The sequence below is a fragment of the Boleophthalmus pectinirostris genome, unplaced genomic scaffold, assembly GCF_026225935.1.
Source record: "Boleophthalmus pectinirostris isolate CB_2022bp ecotype Guang Dong unplaced genomic scaffold, ASM2622593v1 HiC_scaffold_18, whole genome shotgun sequence".
Classification (NCBI taxonomy): Eukaryota; Metazoa; Chordata; class Actinopteri; order Gobiiformes; family Gobiidae; genus Boleophthalmus; species Boleophthalmus pectinirostris.
In genome coordinates, this window is record NW_026571133.1 from 19,699,454 (window position 1) to 19,722,389 (window position 22,936).

Here is a 22,936-nt window from a genome sequence, read left to right on the forward strand (position 1 = left end):
ATTTGATTGTAATTATTTCATGCATAAATTTCAACGGAGATTGCACCCTTATTACCATACAGAACAAGAATAATTAAAATCAAATTGTGATGCAGCTATAGCATGTAACAGTTTTCTGAATATTTTAGCATGCTTTCCTCCAAGCTAAATTTGTGCATATGAAAATACTGCATTTAGGCAAAGTTAGTGTATGTATTAATTATCAATCACACTCAAATCACCTCATCAAAAGAAAATGGATATGAAAAGTTGCTGCCCATAAAAAAGCAGACTTGTACTTTCCTGAGTTACATCATTGGTTACTTACTTGCTGAAATATAAACGGTATTAATAATGTATTATTACAACAAATACTGCAAAAGGGATACAATTTCAATGTTTTAAATCAAGGTTAAGTTCAGATGTGTTATATGAGCATCTTAAAGTCTGACATAACTGCTAAACTAATACATCCCTTATAATTCACTAATTGTAATCATTCTAATTTAAATTTTACTTGGATATTAAAACTTTATCATATTGAAACAGTTAGCTGACATATAGGCCTTTGTTAGGTACCACGCCCGAGGCTCTTGTTCGCACGGATTTGCTAAAACCTAACAGAAATAGAACTGAATTATTTTCTCCAGCCTCCAGCAGTCTAATCACGGCAAAGGTAAAACGCTTCATTTCTCATTATACACACGAGTCGTACAAGAAATCTGTGTAGATAAGATAAAGATAAGACGCAATAAACCAAACGCACATGTTTTTAAAAGTAATGGGGGAAAAGTTAGCTGTAAGAACATGCAACATCTCCCTTCTGGAATCAAACCCACGATCTTTTGGCTAACCACTGCTGCCAATTAATAGTTTACTACTTTATGATAAGTTCCCTGTTCTACCAAGTTTCCATACATTTGTTGGCATATCGCTAAATTTGGTCAGTTTTACAAATACATTGACATTGTTATTGTCATCAGTACCTCCCTCAAACTTAATGTGCTCCATCTGCGAACACTCCTCACAGCTGAACTCTGGAGAAAGTGATGCTGATGCCCTATGTGAAGTATAAGGCAGTGAGACAGCTCTGACTGGGGTTGTCTCTGCTCTGTGTTAGGCTGCCCGCACTCATTAGTTTGGGGAGATTGACACAGACCATCCACCCCCCCATTCACTTCACCCCCTGCTCCATCCCCTTTCAGATGAACCTCCGAGAGCACGAGAAGGGTGTGAGCAATAATGAATCACTATTAGCCCTGGTCACACCGGCTGACAACCAATTTACAAGGGGCTGCAGACTCTGACAGGCAGGTAAATGTGTTTAACCACTTCAGGTTTCAAGTTGCTATATTTGTGAGGCACTTCAAATAAAAGCATGTACAAATAATATGAGATTATGTGGGAATGACTTAAAAACAATAAATGGACTAAACAAGAACTTTCCTTATCAGTGCTGCAGTGCCAGTGTAGTATGAAAATGAGGTAAAGCTGACCAAGCTGTACTTGGGTACACAGTGACATCTAGTGGCAACATTATATAGTGCTCGATACAATAGTTGGTTCCCATTACACCATTAGACATGACTCTTTTTGGTAACTATGCTGTTGTTGTCAAACTTATAATGAATAGATAAATACGCAGATTAATAGATCATATATCATATTCACATTGATAAAAGTATCAACTGATTAATCCATTATAATAATAATGGAATAGGATATTTTGTAGCTGTCTATGGCAACAAAACTGAAATGATGAATATGTATGTAGGAAAGGGAACCCCAAGAAGACCTTCTATTTGTTTTATAGGGCAATACATTGGCCTGAACTACCTGATTCTATAAAGTAGGCAAAAAATTGATGAAATGAGGACGTGACATATAGGCCTAAGTGATGGAAGTGATTGTTACATGGTATAGACTCTATACTCTATACTATAGAGTTTAACATAGAAAACCAGAACAGAGGAGCGAGGCTCAGTGGAAAAAGGGAACTGCCAAAGAGGTACAAGAAGATCTTTTATACAAAAAAAAACATTGTAATGTCAATTGTAATGGCTTGTTTTTGTAGTAATATTGTCTTTAATACACTTAAGTGACTAATGATGACTCAAAGAAACAATGCCTCTGCAAACACATCCCTAAATGGCAGGTCAAAAAATTTAAATGACAAACAATACTGTCCTCCAACATGCTTTTGTTTGACTCCGCATTTTAAACAAAGAACAAAGGCACAAGATTCATCAGTTCTTCACAAATGAATTAAACCGTAGCCTGAGTAATTTTTGTTCTGACCTGCGATGGAGGAGAGGGCTCTAATCAGAACTGCAAGAGGCTCCGATGATTCAGAGCAGCATGTTATCTGCCTTCATTGATGACTGAGCTCCTACAGAGTGACCCTCCTCCAATCAAAAGTTTCTGCGAGTTTCAGTTCATCAGAAAATGTTGGCAGTGAATTGGGACAGCTGCGGTGTGAAGACAGAATAAAAAATAAATATTCCACACTTGAATAGCTGCACAGGCATTGCACAATACATTTACCAAAGTGGGGTAACTCAAGTGAAGAGTTTCAGTTTGTCTACTTTTTGTTTTACGGAGTACAACACTTGGAGACAGTTTAAAATGATGTACTGCTTCTGATAAAATACCGGCATTAACAAATAAAGTCATATATAGGCCTGTCATGATAAACACTATATCGACTTATCTTCCAACATGACAGATGGAACAATAATTTTTGGGGGTCAGTATTTATCATGTGTACTTTTTCTTTGTACCTTATAGGACATTTTTGGTTATTTTTCTGCCATATGATAAGAGTTGAGCTGTAGAAGGTTGAATAAATAACTTCTATGACTAATTACAGATACAAACTAATTATTAAAGTTTTGTATTTTGTGTTCATGGCAGCGCATGTCTTTTTAACAAGCCTGTACATTTAGAATTGTTTTGGGGATAATTATGCTTTATGGTTTAGTTTCAACATTATTGTTTATTGTCTGTATTTACTTATTGTTTATCGCCTGTAATAGTCTGTATTTAAACATTTCAAAATTTGTTATTGTGACAAGCCCAGTCATAAACTCTATATCCCCACACATTATCCTTGAACTTCCCCATTGTGGCATGAGTGGGGTTGATTATCTTAGAAAATCTATCTGAAAATATGAGTTGTAAGTTATTAACAACTATGAACATACAAGAATATCCTGGTGTTCTGTGACTGTGTAAAACTCACTGACAGACACTGGCTTCTGGGCATTTATGTAATTAAAGGGTTAAAATTCCCTGTCTAGTAACTCCGCCCCCTTCTGTGACAACACAAACCAGGAAGTGCACAACGTAAACAGCTTTATCAAGTCAAAGATCATTCCAGCACCAGGTTGGTCTCATTCACTGCATAATTATCCTATGACAACCCAACAAAATATGATATAAGTCCATTATTTATCCAAATATTAAAAGTGATTCTAACAGTGAACAAGTAATAAATTAATGAATGACATTGTTTGCTCTTTTGATCCTTTCCTATACTTTCATTTTCAGTAGAACTGAAAGTCCTAGACAGGAGCAATGGCGGGTAGATTTTCTTTTTCTGACGCTGATATTTCGTGTCCAATCTGCTGTGACATCTTTAACAACCCTGTAGTGCTCAAGTGCAGCCATAGTTTTTGTAAGTTATGCCTGGAGCAGTATTGGACCCGCAACAGGCCCAGAAGAGACTGTCCCTTATGCCGAAATGAGAGCACAGACGACCCTGTGCCCAGTCTGACCCTCAGAAACCTGTGTGAGTCCTACATCCAGGACAGTGATGATGCAGAGGGAGGACAACTGCAATGTGACCCAGGGGAGATGTGTCCTTATCATGGAGAGAAGTTTAAACTATTTTGTCTCGTGGATAAAGTGCCTATTTGTGTGGTTTGTCACACCTCAAGGAAGCACAAGCAACATGACTGCTGCCCTGTGAGCGAGGCCATTGTCGATGTCAAGGTAAATTCACCATTGCCTCTCAATCTACTCACTCCAACTACTTAAGGTATATGGTTACTGTTTTTTACACTCTTTTCAGTCTTATGTTGCTAATATTGTGACTTTAGAGAAAATTTGTAAATGTGCATTAGGTACACATTCAACAAGGAGCCGTACGTTATTCAGTTTTAACACATGATACGGAGTTGTAGAACACCACAGCGTGAAACATAACTGAAATGGCTCATTTATGAGTCTGATAAGTCTGTTCACTGTCTGCAAATGTCTAAAATATCAGTTATTTTAGTGTTTTAAATAAAAGTAGTTCATACAGTCTACTCACAGCAGTTAAGCAGTTGTTTACCCATCACAATGGTGGTGTCACGGTGATGGCAGCACAACAGTGATACAGAATATGATTTAGCTGTTGCCAGATTACTTGTGCATTATGCAGTATTAGCTTCAGAATTAAGTCAAAATTAAGTCAGAATTAAGAAAGAATTAAATCTACACATTTTGAATAAGCAATGATCTAAGCTCAACAAATATAGTGACAAATACTGCCATTGGAGAAACAGAAGACATTGTCAATAATTTAAAAAGGCTTTTCATATAAATTCTTATTTCCATACAAAGGACAAAGTGAAGTCAACCTTAGAGTCCCTGCTGGAGAAGAGAATTACTTTTGAAAACATGAAGAAAGTCTATGAGGACAGTGAGTCACACATACGGGTAAGGTGTTTTTGTACTGTGGGCTATTTACAGTCAACAACCTACCATATGATGCTTCAGTTTCAGGCACAACTGGTGGAGAGGAAGACACATGAGGAGTTTCAAATCCTGCACAGTTTTCTGGAAGCGGAGGAGGCAGCCAGGGTGGAATCTCTGAGGAGAGAGCAGGAGCACAAGGCACAAGCAATGAGAGAAAAGGCAGAAGAAATGTCTAGAAACATACAGGCTGTGTCTGACAGTGTCAATGCCCTGGAGGAGCAGATGGCTTTGGACGGTGTATCTATACTTTATGTATGTATAACAACATACCTCACCTACTGTTGTATTTATGACAAGGTTTTGATACTTGTATTTTGAATGTCTTTCAGAAGAGCCAAAGCACACTGGACAGGTACTTACTTTGAGGATTATGTTCATTATTTTTTACAGTAAAGATTCATTGATTTACCTTTGACAGAGTACACCCACGCACAACAACGGTCAGTTAGTCATAGGGCACACCTACTATACATACAGTATATTTTGGTATTTGAGATACTACATGTATTAATTATAATACTGTTTCCTTACTTATTTAATTACGTTATCCTTCATTGTAATGCGCACCTATTAATACATGTTATTACAGTTTAAAATGTTTATTACTTATTGTAAGTTTACAACTGATACAAGTACTGACAAACTGTGCATTCCTAATTTGTTGTGAGTTTTGTTCACTGACAGTTAAGCTTTTCTGATGACCTGTTACAATATTTGAACCATTATTGTTTAGATTTTTTGTTGTTGTTGTTTGCAGAGCCACTGTTCATTCTGAAGATGTATTAATGGCCCCAGGTGCCCTCATAGATGTGGCAAAATATTTGGGATCCCTTAAATATCATGTGTGGAAGAACATGAGTAAAATCATTACATACAGTATGTATAATGATGATATTTTAAGCTTAGTAACATAGCCACAAAATAGTTGACAATTGAATTTTAAAGTAAATTCAGTAATTGTAACTTTTTGATTGGCCACTCTAAGGAGATGTCTTGATGTTGATAAGAGGTGATGTTGAATGAGAGGTGGTCATATCGTGTTACCTCAGAGTCCTGACTTTCTGTCGTGTTTCAGCCCCAGTCACTCTGGACCCCAACACAGCGGCCCCCTGGCTCGTGCTGTCAGATGACCTCAGAACTGTTCATGACAGTGACAACAAGAAGAATCTTCCTGACAATCCGGAGCGCTTCGACCCTGACACGGGGGTCCTGGGCTCAGAGGGATTCACCTCAGGCAAACACGCTTGGGATGTCAGCGTGGACGGTAACACAGCCTGGGTGGTGGGCGTCGCCAAACAATCTGTTCAAAGGAAAGAGAAGGTGTCATCTGTGCTTAAGAATGGTTACCTGTCCGTGTACTTTTATCATAAGATGTACTTTGCTGGGACATCTCCTTTAACACGCCTGAACCTGAAGAGAAATCTGGAGAAGATTAGAGTGCTGCTGGATTGTGACAGAGGGAGAGTGTCTTTCCATGACCCACATGATAACACGCACATCTACACATTCAAGCATGCCATCACTGAAACAGTTTTTCCATATTTTTGGGTGGGCTGCCAGCAATGTCCTTTAAAGATTGAACCTCTTAATGTTTCTGTCAAAGTTCAAGAACTAATGCCTTTCTAATCATGCACAAAGTTCCACTATTTCACCTTCTACCACAGCTTGGTTGTCAAATTCTTTATTACTTTTGATGTGTTTTGATGTTGTTATCCACCATTAGGTTGGACAATGACAACCTACTTATTTAACACGTACCTGATTTAAGTATTGTCACATTTAATTGGGTTTGTTATGATCATCAGAATAAATAAATTTTTGCAGAGATCGAGCCTATTATTCAACCTTACCTGACCCAAGAAAAATATGCTTCAGGCACGCTGGTGTGCTGTGTGTGTGTGTGTTATTTTATTTATGTATTTATTTATTTATGTTTTATACATTCTATGACTGTGGCTCATCTGAGACTAAGATTAAATATTTTGGGTTATATTTTTGGCCACAGTTACGGTGGGTTATGTTGACATTATGAAGATCAGTCACATACTTACATGAGTCCCACAGAGTTTTGTTTTGCCACAAGTCAACCAAACTGTATGAGAGTCATATGAGAGTGGCTGAACTCCTTGACACATAACTTAAATATACGGGCTGAGGAAAGCTGACATTCTGGCCCAGTAAAACCAAATAAATTAATCTGAATAAATTAGACTAGTGTAATAAATTAGACTAGTGTAATATAGGATATAACAGCCTTAACTTACCTTGACGTTTTCAACATAAAACAAAACAAAAGCAAAGTGAAATGGCGCCCGAATCATGATCCTCACTGACACCATGGAAATAAGACTGACACCCGCAGACGTGCAAATGTGCAGTACTTGTCGTTTCCAGCAGACGGCGCCTGGTCGTCGTAACGTTCTGTAGCATATTGGCAATAGGCCCGCTTTTTTCCTCGCTATTGTTGTTCAAGTTTAGATTCGTAAAGTAGATGAGCTTTGCTCCTAGTCATCATTTATCTACATTTGTCAACGACTCACGGTTAGTAAGCAAGAATAGGCCTATTCATTGTAATCATATAAGCTGACCATTTTTATTTACAATACTTGATATATTGCTCCATAGCTCTTCTCCGCACTAGAAACAATCATGTTGAAATCTGTGATCCCTTCCTTATCAAGAAATGTTATACTAGAATTGTCAGATGCAGCACACTGTATCCATTTCACTGGCAGTTTTGGAGCACCACAAGTCCAACCTCTCGCTCAAATACTGCTGGAAAAAAGTACTGTGATATTAGCCAACAAGGTGCACGGATCAAAGATGGGAAAGAACTGTTTAAATGGACAAAAGGATATAGCCTGGTTTGCTTTTAGATATATATAAGAGTACAGTTTAATTGGCCATAAAAGATAACAGCAAAATATTACAACAACTGTGTGACATGTAGTATCCTGCACCATCCCTCAAGTATGAACAATAGCAAAAGCAATATTCAGTTCTGCCAACTGGTCACATTTTGTCTTTTGTTATATTTACTATTGTGAAAAATGTTGCCTTATCCACTGATATTAATATTAACTTTCTGGTAGGAGAGTGTTCATGGTTCTGAGCCTGTGGGGGCGAGCTTCAGTGTAGATGCCCTCCTGTGCAGTGCCCATAGATCCATGGCAGTGCCCTGCAGAGTATCACCACGACTACACAGTGGTGAATTTACCAAAAGGCAGCAGTCTACAAGACTACGTGTTTGAGATCATGTCCAAAACCAGCACTGACATCATCAAAGTCTAGCAAGTGCAGAATGTTTTTCAGTGGAGAAGTCTTAAAGGTGGTGATCTTTAAGTGAATCTATATTAATCAAAATATTTATATTGATTACAAGTTTACATTTAATTACAGACTGTACATGATGAAATCGCATCTAAACTGTGGAGTCTCTGGAGAGACATTTGTTTCATAGGACAACCATGAAACAGATCAACTTTGATCTGCATTTGGCTGGCAGGGAATACGGGGCAACCACAGGTCAGGGCACCCACTTTGCTGTTGATGCATGAGAGTCTCACACCTTTTCGATGAAGTCATAAAATGCAAATGTCCGCACCATGTTTCTCTGAAAAATCTTGGTGGGAAAGTCTTATGAGGAATTAAGCAGCTACAAATGCCCTCCATTAAACATGGAAACATGCACCAACCTTATGACTCTTGTGTGGACAGCCTGCTCAGTCTCACCTCAATAAATGTTTTTCATGGCTGCCAGTGCTACCCCTACTATGTTATCAAATACAAATATGTCCCTAATATTGTTGAACTTTAAAGAGACTGCAAGCGTTTCATGTAAATTCAAAGTCAAACGGTGTCAATGTTACGCTTATGGCAATTGCTCAACTCCATTGCTTTTTGTTTTCATTTTCAAGTGAAAAGCTTCTGTTACAATGATTTTAAATAGACATTTGTATAGCCATTTTGTTGCCTATAGTTCCATGGTCTGAAAATTTCCAATAAAGTTTTTTGATATGTAAACAAATATTTTCTTTCATATCATTAACTTAAAGATGTTTACAAAGCAATATAATATTATCTTGGACAATCTGTACAAATAATCCTCATTTGTAGTTTTTGGTAGTTGCCAAAGCTATATCCTTGGATCAAATATACATATTTGCAGGTACACTTGATGTATGGCATATCTTTTTCAGTTAGTTCCAGTTAGTTAACGGTTATTTGATAGATTACACTACCATATACAATATTATTTACAATATTGGACACATTTGATTATGAAAATGTATTTATTTGTTCTTCCTGTTTTTCTTCAATTGTGGCAGTGTACAAACATTCTGGTGGTATATTTGATGTTTTTCTCAAATTTAAAACCGATGTAAAATGACACAATTTCTGTTTAAATTAAACATATTTAGCTTGCTTATTCAGTTACATAAACATGAACTTAGAGTACTTCCCTATATATCAGATAAAATACATATCTTTGTACATATACATATCTATACAGCATCTGTGCAAATCTGCATTTTCCCCACAATAGCAAAGTGAAATTAAAAAACACATTCACAGACATTAAATCATTTTCAGGTTATCCACATCACACATAAGACAAAAAAGGCAGCAATGTCAAATTTAGACAAATAAATGGCAAATTAAGTAACAATAAGGCAATATTAATACAATGTTGACTTTTGGTTTCTATTACAAAATGAAAAAGAAGATGATATTTTTACTTGTGTATAGTTTCTGTAGCTATGAGGATCCATACCAAATACGTATGGTTTAAACCACACACTGCCTACACTAGAGTTGATCTTAGTGTTATATTTTTTATGTATCTATTTAAGGCAGAAACATCAGATACTACCAGACCAGAAATAACTTTTTTTGTTTCTCTTGTGTGTATTTATACATTTACAATGTATGCCCTGAATACTGCACATAGCTCAAGAAAAATTATTTTGAAATCAGTGGCCCCTACAGGTCTGATATAAATTATCTAAATGCCTGATTTTAAAAAATGATTTAAAAAACTTTGTTTTTGTTTTTGTTTTTTATGTGTATGTGTGTGTTCTTTTGTTGTCCTTGTTTCAGGCTCATTCCAAACGTTCTACCACTGGACCCTGGATGTGAAGTTGAGTTCATTCATTCATTCACATGCTAACTTGCTGTCAAAGCTGGACAGGCCAATAGCAAAGGCTTGAAGAGCACACATAGGATAATTGTAGTCCAGGGTGAAAATGTCTTCAGCTACTCTGCCAAACTGCATGACGATGTAGTCCGCTACATGGAGACAGGCATAATTTATGGATCACAGTCTAAAACCATGTAAACATCATGAATATACTATAACATGCTGAATAAATGGTGGCACTTACGGTCATTATCATGGACAATTTGGAAGTTCTTAACTGAAGCTTGAGTGACGCGCCCATGAAAGTTTAACACATAAGACTGGGTGTCATCATTCCACACTGGGGCCTTGTTGTGCAGCTCTATGAGATTTTCTGTTGAGTGGTTTTGCCATCGGCTCAGTAGGCTCTCCTGCTCCTATTGTGTCAAAATGTTTGATATATTACAGATGTGAATTTTTACAAAAGTACACATTCCCTCTAAATTCAAATGTGGGAGTTAATTCTTACACTTTGAGGTCTCACTGGCTTTCTTTCAAAGTTCATATTCATGCCCGGTATTATAACAGTCATCTTGCGTGGTCCTTTGAATCCTAGTACATTGGTTTCCTGTCAAACAAAGGATATCATGAATATCTGACTAAAAAATATATAAATTCAGAACATTTATTCACTCACATAACATATGGCAGCCAGTTCTTGTCGTTTGTTGCTCTCTTCGAGCAGTGCTCCAGGAGTTTTGCAAGGGTTTGTGCCATTGTCATACACTGTAAATTTGGTGCCCATAAGGTTTGACCTGATACATGAAAACAGTCAGTTACATATTCCAATTTTTTCATATGTCAGCTTTGCGTTAAATTGCAGATAATGTGCCATTAGCCAAGACATGTACCTCAGTTTACCAATGAAGCTCTCTCCCTCACGAGACAAGTCTGTGGCATCTACAGAGATAAGGTAGTTGGACGTCTTACTCTTCTTCCTCTTCCTTCCAGCTAGAAGAAAAATCTGAAAAGGGTAGATGTTATGAAATAATGTCTAAAAGTAAATTTAAGTTGTAAATACATTTCAATAGTCAACATACTTTTTTACCATCCTCTCTCTCCATGTGCATGAAGTAAGTGGGGTACAGGCCGCGGTCCATGCCTTTCTTGTCTCGTGAGATTCTGCATTTCACAGTGGTCCCCCGAGGTGCAGGGCGCAACACAAACTCCTCTAGATTAGCCACATCCATTGCAGAGCTTTCTGATAAAGGGGACCCAGGGCTTCCAAGCTCCTGTGTAAATAGGCAAAAATAGACTAAACAATTGGTTGCATAAAAAATAGAAAATGTGCAGTACTATTCTACTCACTGGAATGTCTTTCCCACTAGCTGCAGATGCAGGCCTGTTGCTGTCTGCCTGGGGCGACAGAGAATGTGTCTGTCCATCTTCTAAATCGTCCTCATGCTCACTAGCTTCATCAAAGTTCATAGTGTCAGACAGACCTAGGAGGGGAAAAAACATGTTGGAAGGTTTTTGGAAGCCAGAGAACTGATCTTGATGGAGGGGTTTCAGCGTGGTTAATGCCAGAAATAGTGAGCTAAAAAGGGAATAAAATATTTTGTTTTAAATTGTGAATCGTTAAGGCAACAGTTATCATTCTGAAACCATGATGCTAAAAGGAATTAAAGGTGCTAAGATATGATTTTTCTGTAATTGTATTGGGGAAAACAGATAATATTGTTGCAATTCTTGTTGTGAAGATTGACAATTGAAAAATATATATATATTAGAAGGTAGAGTATATTGTCTATATTAAAAACTAAAACCTAAAAAAAAACTGACTGAAAACTGAACTGGAGTGTAATCTCTGAAATGGTATAAAGTGAAATTTCTTATTAATCTTACAGTCCATTCTCTTTTTCTGCCTCAATCATCATTTTCAGGTACATTTTAGCACATGTCCACTCTCATATGAGATATTCATATGAGTATGTCACTTTTGACACTAAGAAGGCCAAAGCCATAATTAGACATATTTCACAACACTTTGCTTGGACTTTGAACAGACCTTGTTTCTGCAGAAGTTCTTGGATATTGGTCTTGGGCTCCAGTAGTGATTCTGTGTCTCCATCTCTGTCGGGCTCATTTGTTGAAGGGGACTGAGGCTGACACTGAGGCTCAGGCTGGTGCTGAGAATGGCCCACTGACACAATCTGAAGCGTTCTTCCAACTTCAGTGTTTTCTGAACCCAAAATGGCAGCAGGCCCGTCTATACCTAAAATAGCAGAGACTGTCAGCTGAAAGATTTTGACCATCAGCCTCCCAATAAAATTTGATATAAAACGTAAAACAGTTAATGAAATTTTGCCAATAACATATGTGTAAAATATTATTTTATACATTTTTAACACTTCTTATTCTTTACAGTTTGCAAAAAATGTAATTTTTTTTACATAAAATCCAGAGCTCTATAGTTTGTATATTACCGTCCATGATGGCATCACTGGTTATACTCTGGTGGGACTCGACCAAAGGAGCCTGCTCCTCCCCGCGGCGCGTCCTTGTTCGCCGGGGCCTGGCTTCTGTGTTGGGCTGAACCATGAGGGGCTCTTGACGCTTCCGACGTTGCTTCTGTTCCAGTAGGGCCCTCTGTGGACAAAAGAGAATAGAAAACACTTTACACATAAGTGATAATAGAAGGGATGATTGTAATTATTAATAATAAGATATAAGTAACCATAGATGTATGTAACAGATGACTTCTTTCTTGTACAATCCAACTTATAATTCCAAACTTGTGCCATGTATAACTAACAGTGGTGTATTACATTTTAATACTTCTCTTTAACCTCCCACTTCCTGTAAGCTATTTATGGAGAGCCTATTGTATTATTCTGTTCATTTGTAAAGAGACATTAGCTTGGCATTTCAAGATCAGGATATGACTCTGCACTGGGTCTACAGCACATCCTGCCTCAGCAAGAGCAAAATAGGAGGTTGACAAATGTATGAGCCATTACATTTTGACCATTTTAAATTCACAAAAAATATTTGAAATTACGTAATCATCTCCACTCCAGAGCTTTGCTGCAGATAATAAAAAATATGAAAATATGAGATAATGTCAAAAATTTAAGCAGAAACAAATAAGTCTTATTTGATCTACAAAAAAATAATAATGTAACTAAATAAAGTGTATCTTACTTGTTTTTCCAGTTTCTGTTGCATAAGACTGGCACTGTCATCTTCAACTCCACTGTAGAAAGAAGTCAGACACTTACAGAAGTCAGTCATCAAACTTTTGGTTTTACTGTGTCCTACCAGTAGATGGCAGGCATTTATCGTGACATGTGTGACTCTATATATGTGTGTACTGTACTGTACTGTACTGTACTGAATGAATGTATGCACCAATTACAACTACCAACTGCTCTAAAATTGCTATTTATATATCACAGATTACTAATATAAGATTAAATAGGACTTTATATTATAGCCAATCTCTCAAAGGCTAACCTTATCTGATCAGAATGGCTAATCCTTGGTTACACCCTACTTTGTTCTCAATTTTCCATCTATTTAGAGCTTGAGTGTGCAGTGCAGGTAATGACATGCTTGTTAAGGACCTCAACAAATTGCTGTTATGGAGCATTTAAGGGCAGCTGGGGACCGCCTCGGATTACAAATGTACCACTGGAATATGTTTTGTCAGAGGCAGGTCTGTACACCCACGTCACACCAATTGTATAATTCTTAGTTATAATGTGTGTAAACAGACGGTCCTTAGGGGGAATATCACCTCTACCTGAGAGCATCTGCTTGTGACAGAGACAAGGAGTGAAGAGGTAGTACTGCACATCCAATATTGTGGTTTGAAAACATGTAATTGTGTTGAAAGAACTAGCTTTCATAATAATACTACCAAGGGAAAATATTGCTCAATTAACTTTTACCAAAAATATTGAGGTCACACTTTATGTAATAACGCTGTATAGAATTGCATAATAAAGTGTTTCTCTTTACCTTGCCAATGAATTAGAAGAGAAGCTGGCTGAGCTGGAGGGTCTTTACGGAACATGGCAAATCATTGCAACCGCAGGAACAACACATGTAAAACACAAAACAAGTGAAGATTAGATACAAGCTCTACAAGTACTCTTGTAGGTATGTCTGGTACTTACAAGAGTACACTTTTAAATGTGAAACTTTTGCTGTTGTTCTATGATAAAGTATTCCAGAAAAACACACGTAAATGCCTCTCTCATCACAGCTGTCAATGATCAATGTTTCATTAGTCCATCACAGCTTGGGTGACAAGAGGAGGACACGGCGCCGTTGTCCTTTCCTTGTTTGTCAGACAGAGTATCCATGGAGACTTCAACAGCTCACCTCCAGCAGCATTGATTAAAAGCTTTAACCAGCTTCATTGTAATTGGACGCCTTAGCACTGTGATGTGAAGATTTATGCTCTTGACTAACTTTAGTTCAAACACATACTGGAATCAATCATTAGAACCTAAATAAAGCATTATTATGATAACGGTAATTTAACCCTTATGGACATTTTAGAGCATGTTAAATTATTTAGAAATGCCCACATTTCTGAAAGCATTCCAAGTATTTCCCCTCTAATATAGTGATAATAATATCAGTGTCTGCTTCAAAATAAAGGACACAAATGCTTTTAGTTTTTGGCATTTTCAATGTATTCAATTATTATTCATAATAATGTCCTCCAACAGCTCCAAATAACTTCTGAGAACACTAATTCTATAACAAAAACAGTAAGAAACATGACTTCTAAAAGTGAACAAAATAAAACCACATGGACAACTCTGGTTACAACTCGGTCTGGTGCTCTGAATAAGTAACGACAGGAGCCAGAAACAAGAGCAAGAGGCACAGAATGTTCACTTGTTTCGTCGAACGTCTTTATCAACATTAACACAAGTATCACCGAACATTTATGAATGTACTAACACCACAAAGAAGGCAAAAGACAGTTTTCAATGGCAATGATAAGTGTGTGCTGGTGCAGCTCTACCTGTATGACCAGCGACTGTAGACAGGCTGACATCCTCCATTCTTTACAGTATCCATGGTGTCTGCTCCAGAAATGCTACTGTCCAGTCTCAACACTGTTATAACAAAATGAAACTCTTGAATCCCTGACTCAGCCTAACCTGACACAGACCTGGTTGCTTCAAAGATATCAGCTTCTAAGTGACTGCGAAAGAGTAGCTCTGTCCCACCCGGGGGAGTGACATAAGGCAGGCTGAGGTCTGGAGCGAACTGTGTGCTGTCACAAGGGAGAACGGCCAAAGTATTAGGAATTAATGAAGACACATTTGAATTAGCTAAGGAGGAATAAACAACAAAAAATATGGCAAACACTATACAATTAAATTATACTGGCACAAATAAATACTACAATAAATAATTACATTTTTTCTTCTTATTATTATGATTATTATTATGGTCAGTCACTAAATTCATGATATGGAATTCACCATGTGGAATTTATTTAAGTTAAAATAAATATAAATCTTTTTGCCCAAGCATTTGAGACACATATCGTACCCCCCTTTCTGATCATTACATATACAGGTTGGCAGAGAATTAAGAAGTCAATAGAAAATCTCTGTCATAAATGTGACGTGTTGCAAGGACCGTCCTCCTGTTGCTAAGAGACTGTAGGATTGTACTTCTTTTCCTTCAGAGAGGGAAAAAAATCAAGGCAAAAACTGAAGAGAGAATTGCTTTGCATTTGTTCTGCGCAACAGATTTGAAATGGTATGTCGTCAACTGATAAGCTAGGGAAATGCTCACCAGTGGGAGTAATTACTGAGCTGAAAACAAAACATGGAAATTAGCTACAAGAGTTGATAATAACACATTCCCCAGTGATCACGGATATGTTATGGCTCCGATCATGTCAGGCATTGGATAACTTAAAAAAAAAAAAAACCAAGAGAATATATGATTCTCAAATCACAGAGAATCATCTGTTCTATTTGGCTGTTATGATGAATATCAGTCTGATCTATCACTGTTAAAATTACAATTGATCTTCCTTTCTTCATTTGCAAAATTAAAAGTAAATCATTGCATATTGCCAAGTAACTTGACAGGCTGCTGGTTAATTGTCTCTGAAGCTTGCTGCTAGAAACTAAAGGAGCGAATATTTTTTGACTTGCAATATTTTTTTTTTCTTTCTTTTTTCTTTTTTTTTTTATTGTACAATAAAACGGAATTTTGACACAATCACAAAGAAAACCCAATATTCTACTTTCTAAACTTTGCAGCCAAATATCTTTTCCACAAACATATGATAAAATGGAAGTGAACAGGAAAGGCTGGGCACTACTCTGATTTTATCTCACTGCAAAGTAAAAGACGACCTCTGCTCCCTGTTCCTCTGGCTCATCAAATGGTGCAGCCGCATCATACACCCACAGTACTCTCGCATCTGTGTATGATCCAGTGAGTGAGGATCACAAGGAAAAGGAAAACAAACAAGTCTGGCAGCGGGTTCTGTAAGCTCAGATGTCTATCAGATCAGGACTGAGGAGGACTGAGCTGTCTTCCGACTAATGTAACACAGTTAACTAGCTAAAGTTAGCTGTTAGTTAATAATAATATTACTACGTACACGTATAACGAGTGCTAGGACTTAATGCACACACAAAGCAATGCACAAAACTCAACAAGAAAAAGGCATGGTGTATTCTTCCATGTGTATCTCAGAAATTATCATTATTTGTGTGTTGAAATGGTAACGCAACCGTTCCTATCTCTTATCATAACATTTTGGTCCTTTTATTTAGCACTGAATATACAAACAATGATCTCCTGTTCACAGTAACCGATGTATACGCCTAAATCGCAGTAAATGTTGTCGCTAGCGTATTACATAGGAGCTAACATTAACATTAACGCTAGCTCATTCGTGCACAGCGTTTTCTATTCACAGTGGCCCCTCTAAAAGTTGTGGGCGTCCCCCAAGTTTTTGACAAAAAGACGATAGTCGCATAATCTGTACATTTTCCCATTCAGATATGCCATCAGTATAATCCAATGTCAAATGCGAATGTGTATTTTCTTACCTTATACTGTAGTAACTCATGTTTGACCGGTTGCTAAGGACGTTTCGTGTGCATATGGTTCACTTCAGACGCCGTTAAAGGAACTCGAGCCTTTCCCCTTAGTTACCAAACGCTTGAATAACGAGAGATGCCAGTGGATGCTACATTAGTAAGGTCTACGGTGATTGGCTTAACTAACATGGATGAAAAGTGAGCGAGGGCTGTGAACGTGGAGTAGTTAGGGGGCAGTTTTTTATGGCATGCATGGCTGCTGAAGTGGAGAACAGGGATATTGTGACTTTAACCAGCAAAACGTATGTGTTAATGTTGCAAAAGATAAATTTTCATCAGAATGCATTTATTAGAGCAATTTCTTTCTTGTTTTACAATATGTACATATAGCAGCATTATTTTCGTTTTTTCTTATGATATTCATTTTCATAACCCGATTTGTTTATTATTTTAAATGTCTATATTTTGCATTTCAAGGCATGCAGTCCAATAGTATAAAAAAATACATAAATTTTTGTTGACATCGTTTAATTAAGTATATACGCAACATCAAAACAGAGAGGTGATGCTTCCCCATAACTTGATCAGATGTGAATCATTGAATCTGAGTCCGATAAATGACCTTTCTCTTTCAACAAAAGCATCAATCTTCTCCTGCGTCGCCATGTCACCTTGACCCCATAATCTCTTTCTGGCGTGTCAGGAACCAAAATATCCAGAATTCTGCTCCCTGATGGAGTACATGGTGGTGGAGAGCAAAGTAGATGTGAGTAGGCACAATATTCCTCTGTTATCTTTGGTGTGATTGTATTTAGTAGCACCGGTGCAATATCAGCATTGGTACAGTCCTTGGAGTGATGTGATGAAGGATTTTCAGGTAAAATACTTTCACTTGCAATAAAAGACTGGATTTGATTCAAAGTGGTCTTCTTCTTTAAACCATTATCTTTGTGTGCTTTAACAATATTAGGTTGATGTAATGTTTGCGCATTGCACACTGTTTTTGTACTCTGGCAGTACTCTTGGTGACGTGAGTCATTAGAAGCTGAAGAACAGTCATCTGAATCTTTCTTTTTTTCTTTTTGATTGCGTTGTTCTCTTTTCTCAAATAATAAAGTTGGGAACCTGCTGCTGCACACACTGCCTTTTCTGGCGAGCTGAGAGAAGTTGCTTATGCTTGTGGAGGACTGGCATTTTCTTCTTTTTTTTGTTTTAAGTGCAGCACAAGACGTATCAAACTGTGGGTTTACCTATAAAGTAAAAAGAAAAGTAACCATACGTCCACCATGATGAATTTGTAAAAAGCAAAAATTACACTTGCCCATGAATTTAGAGTTGATCCGTTATACTCTTGTGCCTCTCCGAAAAAATCTTTGGGACTGAGTGCAGCCCGCACTTCAGGTACGTGTTGGATTTTGGCTTCTCCTGCTGGTCGCTCCAGGAACCGCAGGGGTTGTTTGTCCGTCTTTATTTTCTTTCGGGGCATTAACGCGAAGCATGCCTGAAGAATCTGTGAAAATTTAAGAAAATGTTCTTTTTGTTTAATTTAATCTATCTTTAAATACATCCTAATGTATTGGGGTTGCTATCAGGCTTCATTTGAAAGTCGCTACCCCCTGTATATTTGTACACTTACCACATAATGCACCGTCAAAACAAACGTGATGAAGCTGTGGAACGAACATACGGACTTTTGTCAAAAAAGCGTGGTATTATTATTCACTATCTAGTCGTGCCGATTGTCTACTTTTCTCCCCTTTTGTTTAGTATTCTCCATTTCCCGGTATGCACTGTCACCAAAACTGATTGGTGGAGGGCTAATGCTGACACGCCTTTCTATTGGCGTATGTAAACCACGTGGGTAAATGAGGAAACGCTACACCCACAGCGCCAAAATTCAAAAATCACTCAAGATGGCTAGAACGGCGTGTAAATAATCATGATAGCGTAATTTTTATAATAATCAAGTGACAATAGACGCCACATCGAGATGCCTACACGAAAGCAAACGATAATATGAAGGTTTGGACTAAATACTTAAAATAGTTAGGTGTAAGACGCTTGTTATAAAATATACACAGCAAAGCCATTCGTCGACATGCTAACGTTTACAAAGCTTTAGCTACATACATTGATCGCTCACGCATGAAGATGTTACAAATAATGTAGTGGATCATTTTCATTTTGCATACAATATTTCAGAGTAAACAATATTCAACTCTATTTTCTTTTTGAAAGCTCGCGAATGCATAGTACAAGCGAATGCTGCGCAAATACGCACTGCCCGGGCCGACCATAGTCCTAGTGTGTTTGTCTGGTTGAACTAGTGAGCCACGCGCACATCTCTACTGTTGTAAATGTGCCGTTAGCCATAACAACTATAGTTCTGAAAGCACGGAAGTTGCCAGGGAAACACAGATAGTTGCGATAGTTGGTACGGTTTGTGCGGAAAATGTAAACTCGGGAAAAGTGATCCTGTTTAAATTTTGGTTAAAGCTTAATTTCATAGATGACCAAGCATCAAGACCAATAGTCTGTCAGGTAAACACGATGTAATGTTCCGTATAAACAGTATTTTCCTTTATTACATGTACTAACTAGCTTGGACAATTGCTTAACCGATGTTGGCTAACGTTACATTCAAGTTTTTCTTTGTCAGTTCAGAAGCTATAATAGTCTTTTCCTTTGTCATCGTTACACAGAATTACTTGAATATCAAGGAGGAGTAATCTGATGACAATGAGACGGAGCCCGAGGAGACCCTTGATACTAAAAAGGCGAAGGCTACCTTTTCAACAGAGTGACCCAGGCCCCGATTTGCATAAAGCAGCAACTGAAGATGCTTCACAGGCAAATTCCAGTCGGTGCATTCCTGATGGTGTCTGCATTATGGATCACCCCTCCATGGCCTCTACACAGGTGGTGGTTGTCCCAAAGACTGCAGATATTCAGAATGTAATTGGAGTGCTCACTGCCAAAGGCAAAGAGTGTGGTGCACAGGGTCCAAATAAGTTTATTCTTTTAAGTGGGGACAATAGCAACAGCAGTGGATCTTTTTCTAATATTATCTCACGGAAAAATAATTCATCTTCAGAAACTACAAATGGACAGATAAACATCCAGAATATTAAACTCTTCAATGCCATTAAACAATGTAAGCGCATACATTTTCCCTAAATCTGTTACTTTTTAATAGACTTATATTTTTTTCATTGTACAATTGTAGGCAAAGATATGGAGTGTGGCCCACTAGATAACAGTCTTACAAATATTCAGTGGTTGGGACGAATGAGCACACATTTTGTGGAACAGTTTCCAACCAAACCTCTTCCTGACAAGGAAAAGCTGCAGGTCTCCCAGATGTTACAGGTGAGTTTTTCTTATTTTATTTTACAAGTCACGGTTTGTGATATATAATACATTTACTTTTTATTTACACCTGTTACAGAGTTGTAATACACAAGCTGATTCAGAAGTGTCTCTTAAGCAGTCACTGCCTGAGAGGCCACCATACTCTTATATGGCTATGATCCAGTTTGCAATCAACAGCAAACAGAGCAGGAAAATGACCCTTAAAGAGATTTATATGTGGATTGAGGACCATTTCCCTTACTTTAAAGAGGGGGCGAAACCTGGTTGGAAGGTATTTGCACTATTATTATTTTTTTTATGTTAATACATTAAACCCAGTTTGAACAGTTTATGTCATTATTTTCTTTCACACAGAACTCTATTCGACACAATCTATCATTGCATGACATGTTTATTCGTGAAACATCAACTGATGGCAAAGTTTCTTTTTGGACAATCCGGCCCGAGGCAAACAGATGTCTTACTCTTGATCAAGTGTACAAGGTAAGCACAACCATAATTAACAAACTATACTATACAACTGTACCAATTGTACCAGTGAGGCAATTGTTGAAAAGTTTTTGTCTTTTTTGTTATGATATTTTTCTCCACAGCCCGATTTTGACCCTTTGAAAGTTCCTGGTCCACCAACAATGCTTTTCTTTCTTAATCAAGTAAGAATCATCAAGATTTGTTTCAGTTTATCTTCTCTCCCCACACAGGAACATAACGTCAGACAAGGGACAGAAAGTCAGGATGTTTTTGCTACTGGCTGGCTAATAACTGAATGTACAAACAGGATTTATTTATTAAGTCTATTACAGGTGGAGATGAAGAAGGAAGCATTTTCAGTCATTTCTTCAGTACAGAATTGTACAAAGTTGTAGATGTGTTTTAATTCAACACTGTTCTTAAGACAACATTATTTATGCTAATTTATCTTTTACTAGAAAAGAATGATGAATGAATGTCAGAGTATCAAGAAAACATCGTTTGGCAGTGGTGAGTTGGAAATAATTGTGTATAAAGCATCTATATTCTGTCTAATCTAATTTTAAATTCTTTGTTTTTAGAGAGGAAAATGAAGCCTCTTCTTCCCAGAACAGACTCATACCTGGTGCCTATCCAGCTTCCTGCTTCTTCGTCAGTGTACATGCCACCGTCATCATCTAGTTCTCAGCATAAACGTAGCATTGTTCGAGGGGGGAAAAAAGTCCGGATAGCTCCAAAGGTAAGCAATAACATTAAAAGTTTAAAACTGACAGAAAATTTAATTGTCTTTATGTGTATCTATGAAAGGTGTCAATGGATGATGTATCTGGAATGGACATAAAAGAAGAAGCAGTAGAAATTCCAGTTAATAGTGCTTCTACAAAAGCGACTTCTAAGCAGTCTACCAGCAGCTCTCGTCGCAAGCAGCGCCTCGTGCACTCTCTGCATGAGGAGCCTCTTCTGTTGTGTCATGGTAACACTTTTTTTGACTCTGGGGTGGTGTCAGACACTTCCACTTTCCATGACATGCCAGATACCGTGTTGAACGATGAAGAGAATCTAAGCCCTAACAGAGAACTGTCTTTTAAAACGCCAATTAAAAGTAGCAACCACATGACCTCTTCAACCCCAAGTAAACCGCCTTGTAATATGTTCCCTGAGCAGTGGAAGGTGACCCCAGTCGGCAAACATCGTGAAACTGTTCTGGACTTTAGTCCCATTCGAACGCCTGGAGGTCCTGCAGTCACCCCACGACATGATTACACCACATTTAGCTTTAGCAGCACGCCGTTTAAAGATCTGCCCTTGTTCAACTCCCCCAGAGAGCTCCTCACTGCTTCAACATCCAGAGCATCAGACTTCCCGGGGGACTGCCACCCCAGTGGCTGCTCTAGAGAACTGCTGCAGACAACAGGAGTCACGCCCACGAAGCACTCCGTCACAGAAGGGCTGGTCCTCGACACCATGAATGACAGCCTCAGCAAGATCCTCGTGGACATTAGTTTCTCTGGTTTGGATGATGAGGACATGGGAATGGCCAACATAAGCTGGTCAGAATTCATTCCACAATTAAAATAATTACATGTTTATGTGTGGGACAGTCATATATAATTCTGAGATGCAAAACTGAAAGTTTGTGACTGGCCAGTGGTCTTCAGATTTATTTAAAGCTGATATTATGCAGCTTCTGTGTTTATTTGAGTCACAAAACTTTTGCACTTCCAACTAAAGGTTTTATTTGTAATTTGATTTTAATCTCTTGTGTCACCTTAACCTCTGTCTGTATTGTTTTTTGCAGCATTTTCTTATGTCCTAGTTCAGTCTGTAATTTTGACCTTACTGAAGAAAATGCTAGCTCTGATGTATGCTTACTTGTATGTAATTTGATTTGCACATTATATCATAACTTTATTTTAATCTTTTTAATGTCAAACAATATAATTGTCTTTTGTTGTCCAGTATATAGTGTTTAGCCTTTATGGAATATTTTAGGAATTTTTAAGATAATAATTAAATAAAAAGACAACACAACAAAAAGCACTAGAAGCAATAGGGTGTACTTAGACTTAGATCTTAGTAATGCCAAAAACGTCTGTTATTGTAGTAAAACTATTTTGGGAGGACTGTACTTTCAGGGCTTTGTCTCCATAGGGAT

At 37.7% G+C, this 22,936-nt stretch overlaps 5 protein-coding genes across 13 annotated transcripts in view; 2 read left to right on the forward strand and 3 right to left on the reverse strand.

Annotated features, from left to right (window-relative positions):
* ptn (pleiotrophin) overlaps positions 1-2,361 on the reverse strand; it is a 53,645-nt gene extending 51,284 nt beyond the window's left edge. The window contains exon 1 of the mRNA XM_055153858.1: positions 2,278-2,361. The gene's annotated coding sequence lies outside the window, so the exon portion shown is untranslated. The remainder of the gene's footprint in view (positions 1-2,277) is intronic.
* Positions 2,362-3,307: 946 nt separating this feature from the next.
* Positions 3,308-6,547, forward strand: LOC110161641 (zinc-binding protein A33-like). 4 transcript variants are annotated; one of them, XM_020926428.2, is made up of 6 exons: positions 3,308-3,364; positions 3,529-3,972; positions 4,588-4,974; positions 5,052-5,074; positions 5,480-5,598; positions 5,798-6,547. In XM_020926428.2, exons 2-6 carry the CDS (start codon positions 3,556-3,558, stop codon positions 6,346-6,348), a joined length of 1,497 nt encoding a protein of 498 aa, XP_020782087.1. In that variant the 5' UTR covers positions 3,308-3,364; positions 3,529-3,555; the 3' UTR covers positions 6,349-6,547. The 4 variants fall into 4 exon arrangements, with proteins under 4 accessions (XP_020782087.1, XP_020782088.1, XP_020782089.1 ...); XM_020926429.2 differs by having other exon boundaries at positions 3,318-3,972; positions 4,588-4,683; positions 4,744-4,974; XM_020926430.2 differs by having other exon boundaries at positions 3,318-3,972; positions 4,588-4,683; positions 4,750-4,974.
* Positions 6,548-9,018: 2,471 nt separating this feature from the next.
* Positions 9,019-17,046, reverse strand: tulp3 (TUB like protein 3). Of its 4 annotated transcripts, none has more exons than XM_020926480.2 (13): positions 16,948-17,017; positions 14,886-14,979; positions 13,865-13,906; positions 13,046-13,097; positions 12,328-12,490; positions 11,910-12,116; positions 11,210-11,343; positions 10,942-11,133; positions 10,753-10,865; positions 10,539-10,656; positions 10,371-10,469; positions 10,107-10,278; positions 9,019-10,011 (listed from the first exon to the last, which is right to left on the reverse strand). In XM_020926480.2, the coding sequence occupies exons 2-13, from the start codon at positions 14,939-14,941 to the stop codon at positions 9,878-9,880; spliced, it is 1,482 nt and encodes a 493-aa protein (XP_020782139.1). In that variant the 5' UTR covers positions 14,942-14,979; positions 16,948-17,017; the 3' UTR covers positions 9,019-9,877. The 4 variants fall into 4 exon arrangements, with proteins under 4 accessions (XP_020782139.1, XP_055010082.1, XP_020782140.1 ...); XM_055154107.1 differs by having other exon boundaries at positions 14,886-15,140; positions 16,948-16,989; XM_020926481.2 differs by lacking the exon at positions 14,886-14,979 and having other exon boundaries at positions 16,948-17,046.
* Positions 17,047-17,262: 216 nt separating this feature from the next.
* On the reverse strand, positions 17,263-18,767 carry rhno1 (RAD9-HUS1-RAD1 interacting nuclear orphan 1). Its single transcript, XM_055154072.1, has 3 exons — positions 18,575-18,767; positions 18,260-18,448; positions 17,263-18,188 (listed from the first exon to the last, which is right to left on the reverse strand). The coding sequence occupies exons 2-3, from the start codon at positions 18,422-18,424 to the stop codon at positions 17,523-17,525; spliced, it is 831 nt and encodes a 276-aa protein (XP_055010047.1). The 5' UTR covers positions 18,425-18,448; positions 18,575-18,767; the 3' UTR covers positions 17,263-17,522.
* A 50-nt stretch (positions 18,768-18,817) lies between these two features.
* Positions 18,818-22,642, forward strand: foxm1 (forkhead box M1). 3 transcript variants are annotated; one of them, XM_020926660.2, is made up of 9 exons: positions 18,818-19,479; positions 19,641-20,092; positions 20,165-20,307; positions 20,387-20,581; positions 20,665-20,793; positions 20,904-20,963; positions 21,240-21,291; positions 21,363-21,520; positions 21,589-22,642. In XM_020926660.2, the coding sequence occupies exons 2-9, from the start codon at positions 19,672-19,674 to the stop codon at positions 22,357-22,359; spliced, it is 1,929 nt and encodes a 642-aa protein (XP_020782319.1). In that variant the 5' UTR covers positions 18,818-19,479; positions 19,641-19,671; the 3' UTR covers positions 22,360-22,642. The 3 variants fall into 3 exon arrangements, with proteins under 3 accessions (XP_020782319.1, XP_055010046.1, XP_055010045.1); XM_055154070.1 differs by having other exon boundaries at positions 18,820-18,960; XM_055154071.1 differs by lacking the exon at positions 20,904-20,963.
* Positions 22,643-22,936: the final 294 nt, after the last annotated feature.

Bases quoted from the DNA above. Each gene is read 5' to 3' on its own strand.
- LOC110161641 (XM_020926428.2), top strand. From the start codon at position 3,556: ATGGCGGGTAGATTTTCTTTTTCTGACGCTGATATTTCGTGTCCAATC. The intron at 4,975-5,051 runs GTATGTATAACA...AATGTCTTTCAG, and splicing joins ACGGTGTATCTATACTTTAT to AAGAGCCAAAGCACACTGGA. The intron at 5,599-5,797 runs GTATGTATAATG...GTCGTGTTTCAG, and splicing joins GAGTAAAATCATTACATACA to CCCCAGTCACTCTGGACCCC.
- foxm1 (XM_020926660.2), top strand. From the start codon at position 19,672: ATGACAATGAGACGGAGCCCGAGGAGACCCTTGATACTAAAAAGGCGA. The intron at 20,582-20,664 runs GTATTTGCACTA...TCTTTCACACAG, and splicing joins GGGCGAAACCTGGTTGGAAG to AACTCTATTCGACACAATCT. The intron at 20,964-21,239 runs GTAAGAATCATC...ATCTTTTACTAG, and splicing joins TGCTTTTCTTTCTTAATCAA to AAAAGAATGATGAATGAATG.
- rhno1 (XM_055154072.1), bottom strand. From the start codon at position 18,424: ATGCCCCGAAAGAAAATAAAGACGGACAAACAACCCCTGCGGTTCCTG. The intron at 18,189-18,259 runs GCAAGTGTAATT...TTTACTTTATAG, and splicing joins GATCAACTCTAAATTCATGG to GTAAACCCACAGTTTGATAC.
- tulp3 (XM_020926480.2), bottom strand. From the start codon at position 14,941: ATGGATACTGTAAAGAATGGAGGATGTCAGCCTGTCTACAGTCGCTGG. The intron at 13,098-13,864 runs GTAAAGAGAAAC...TTCTTTCTACAG, and splicing joins TCTTCTAATTCATTGGCAAG to TGGAGTTGAAGATGACAGTG. The intron at 12,491-13,045 runs GTAAGATACACT...TTTTGTCCACAG, and splicing joins AACAGAAACTGGAAAAACAA to AGGGCCCTACTGGAACAGAA.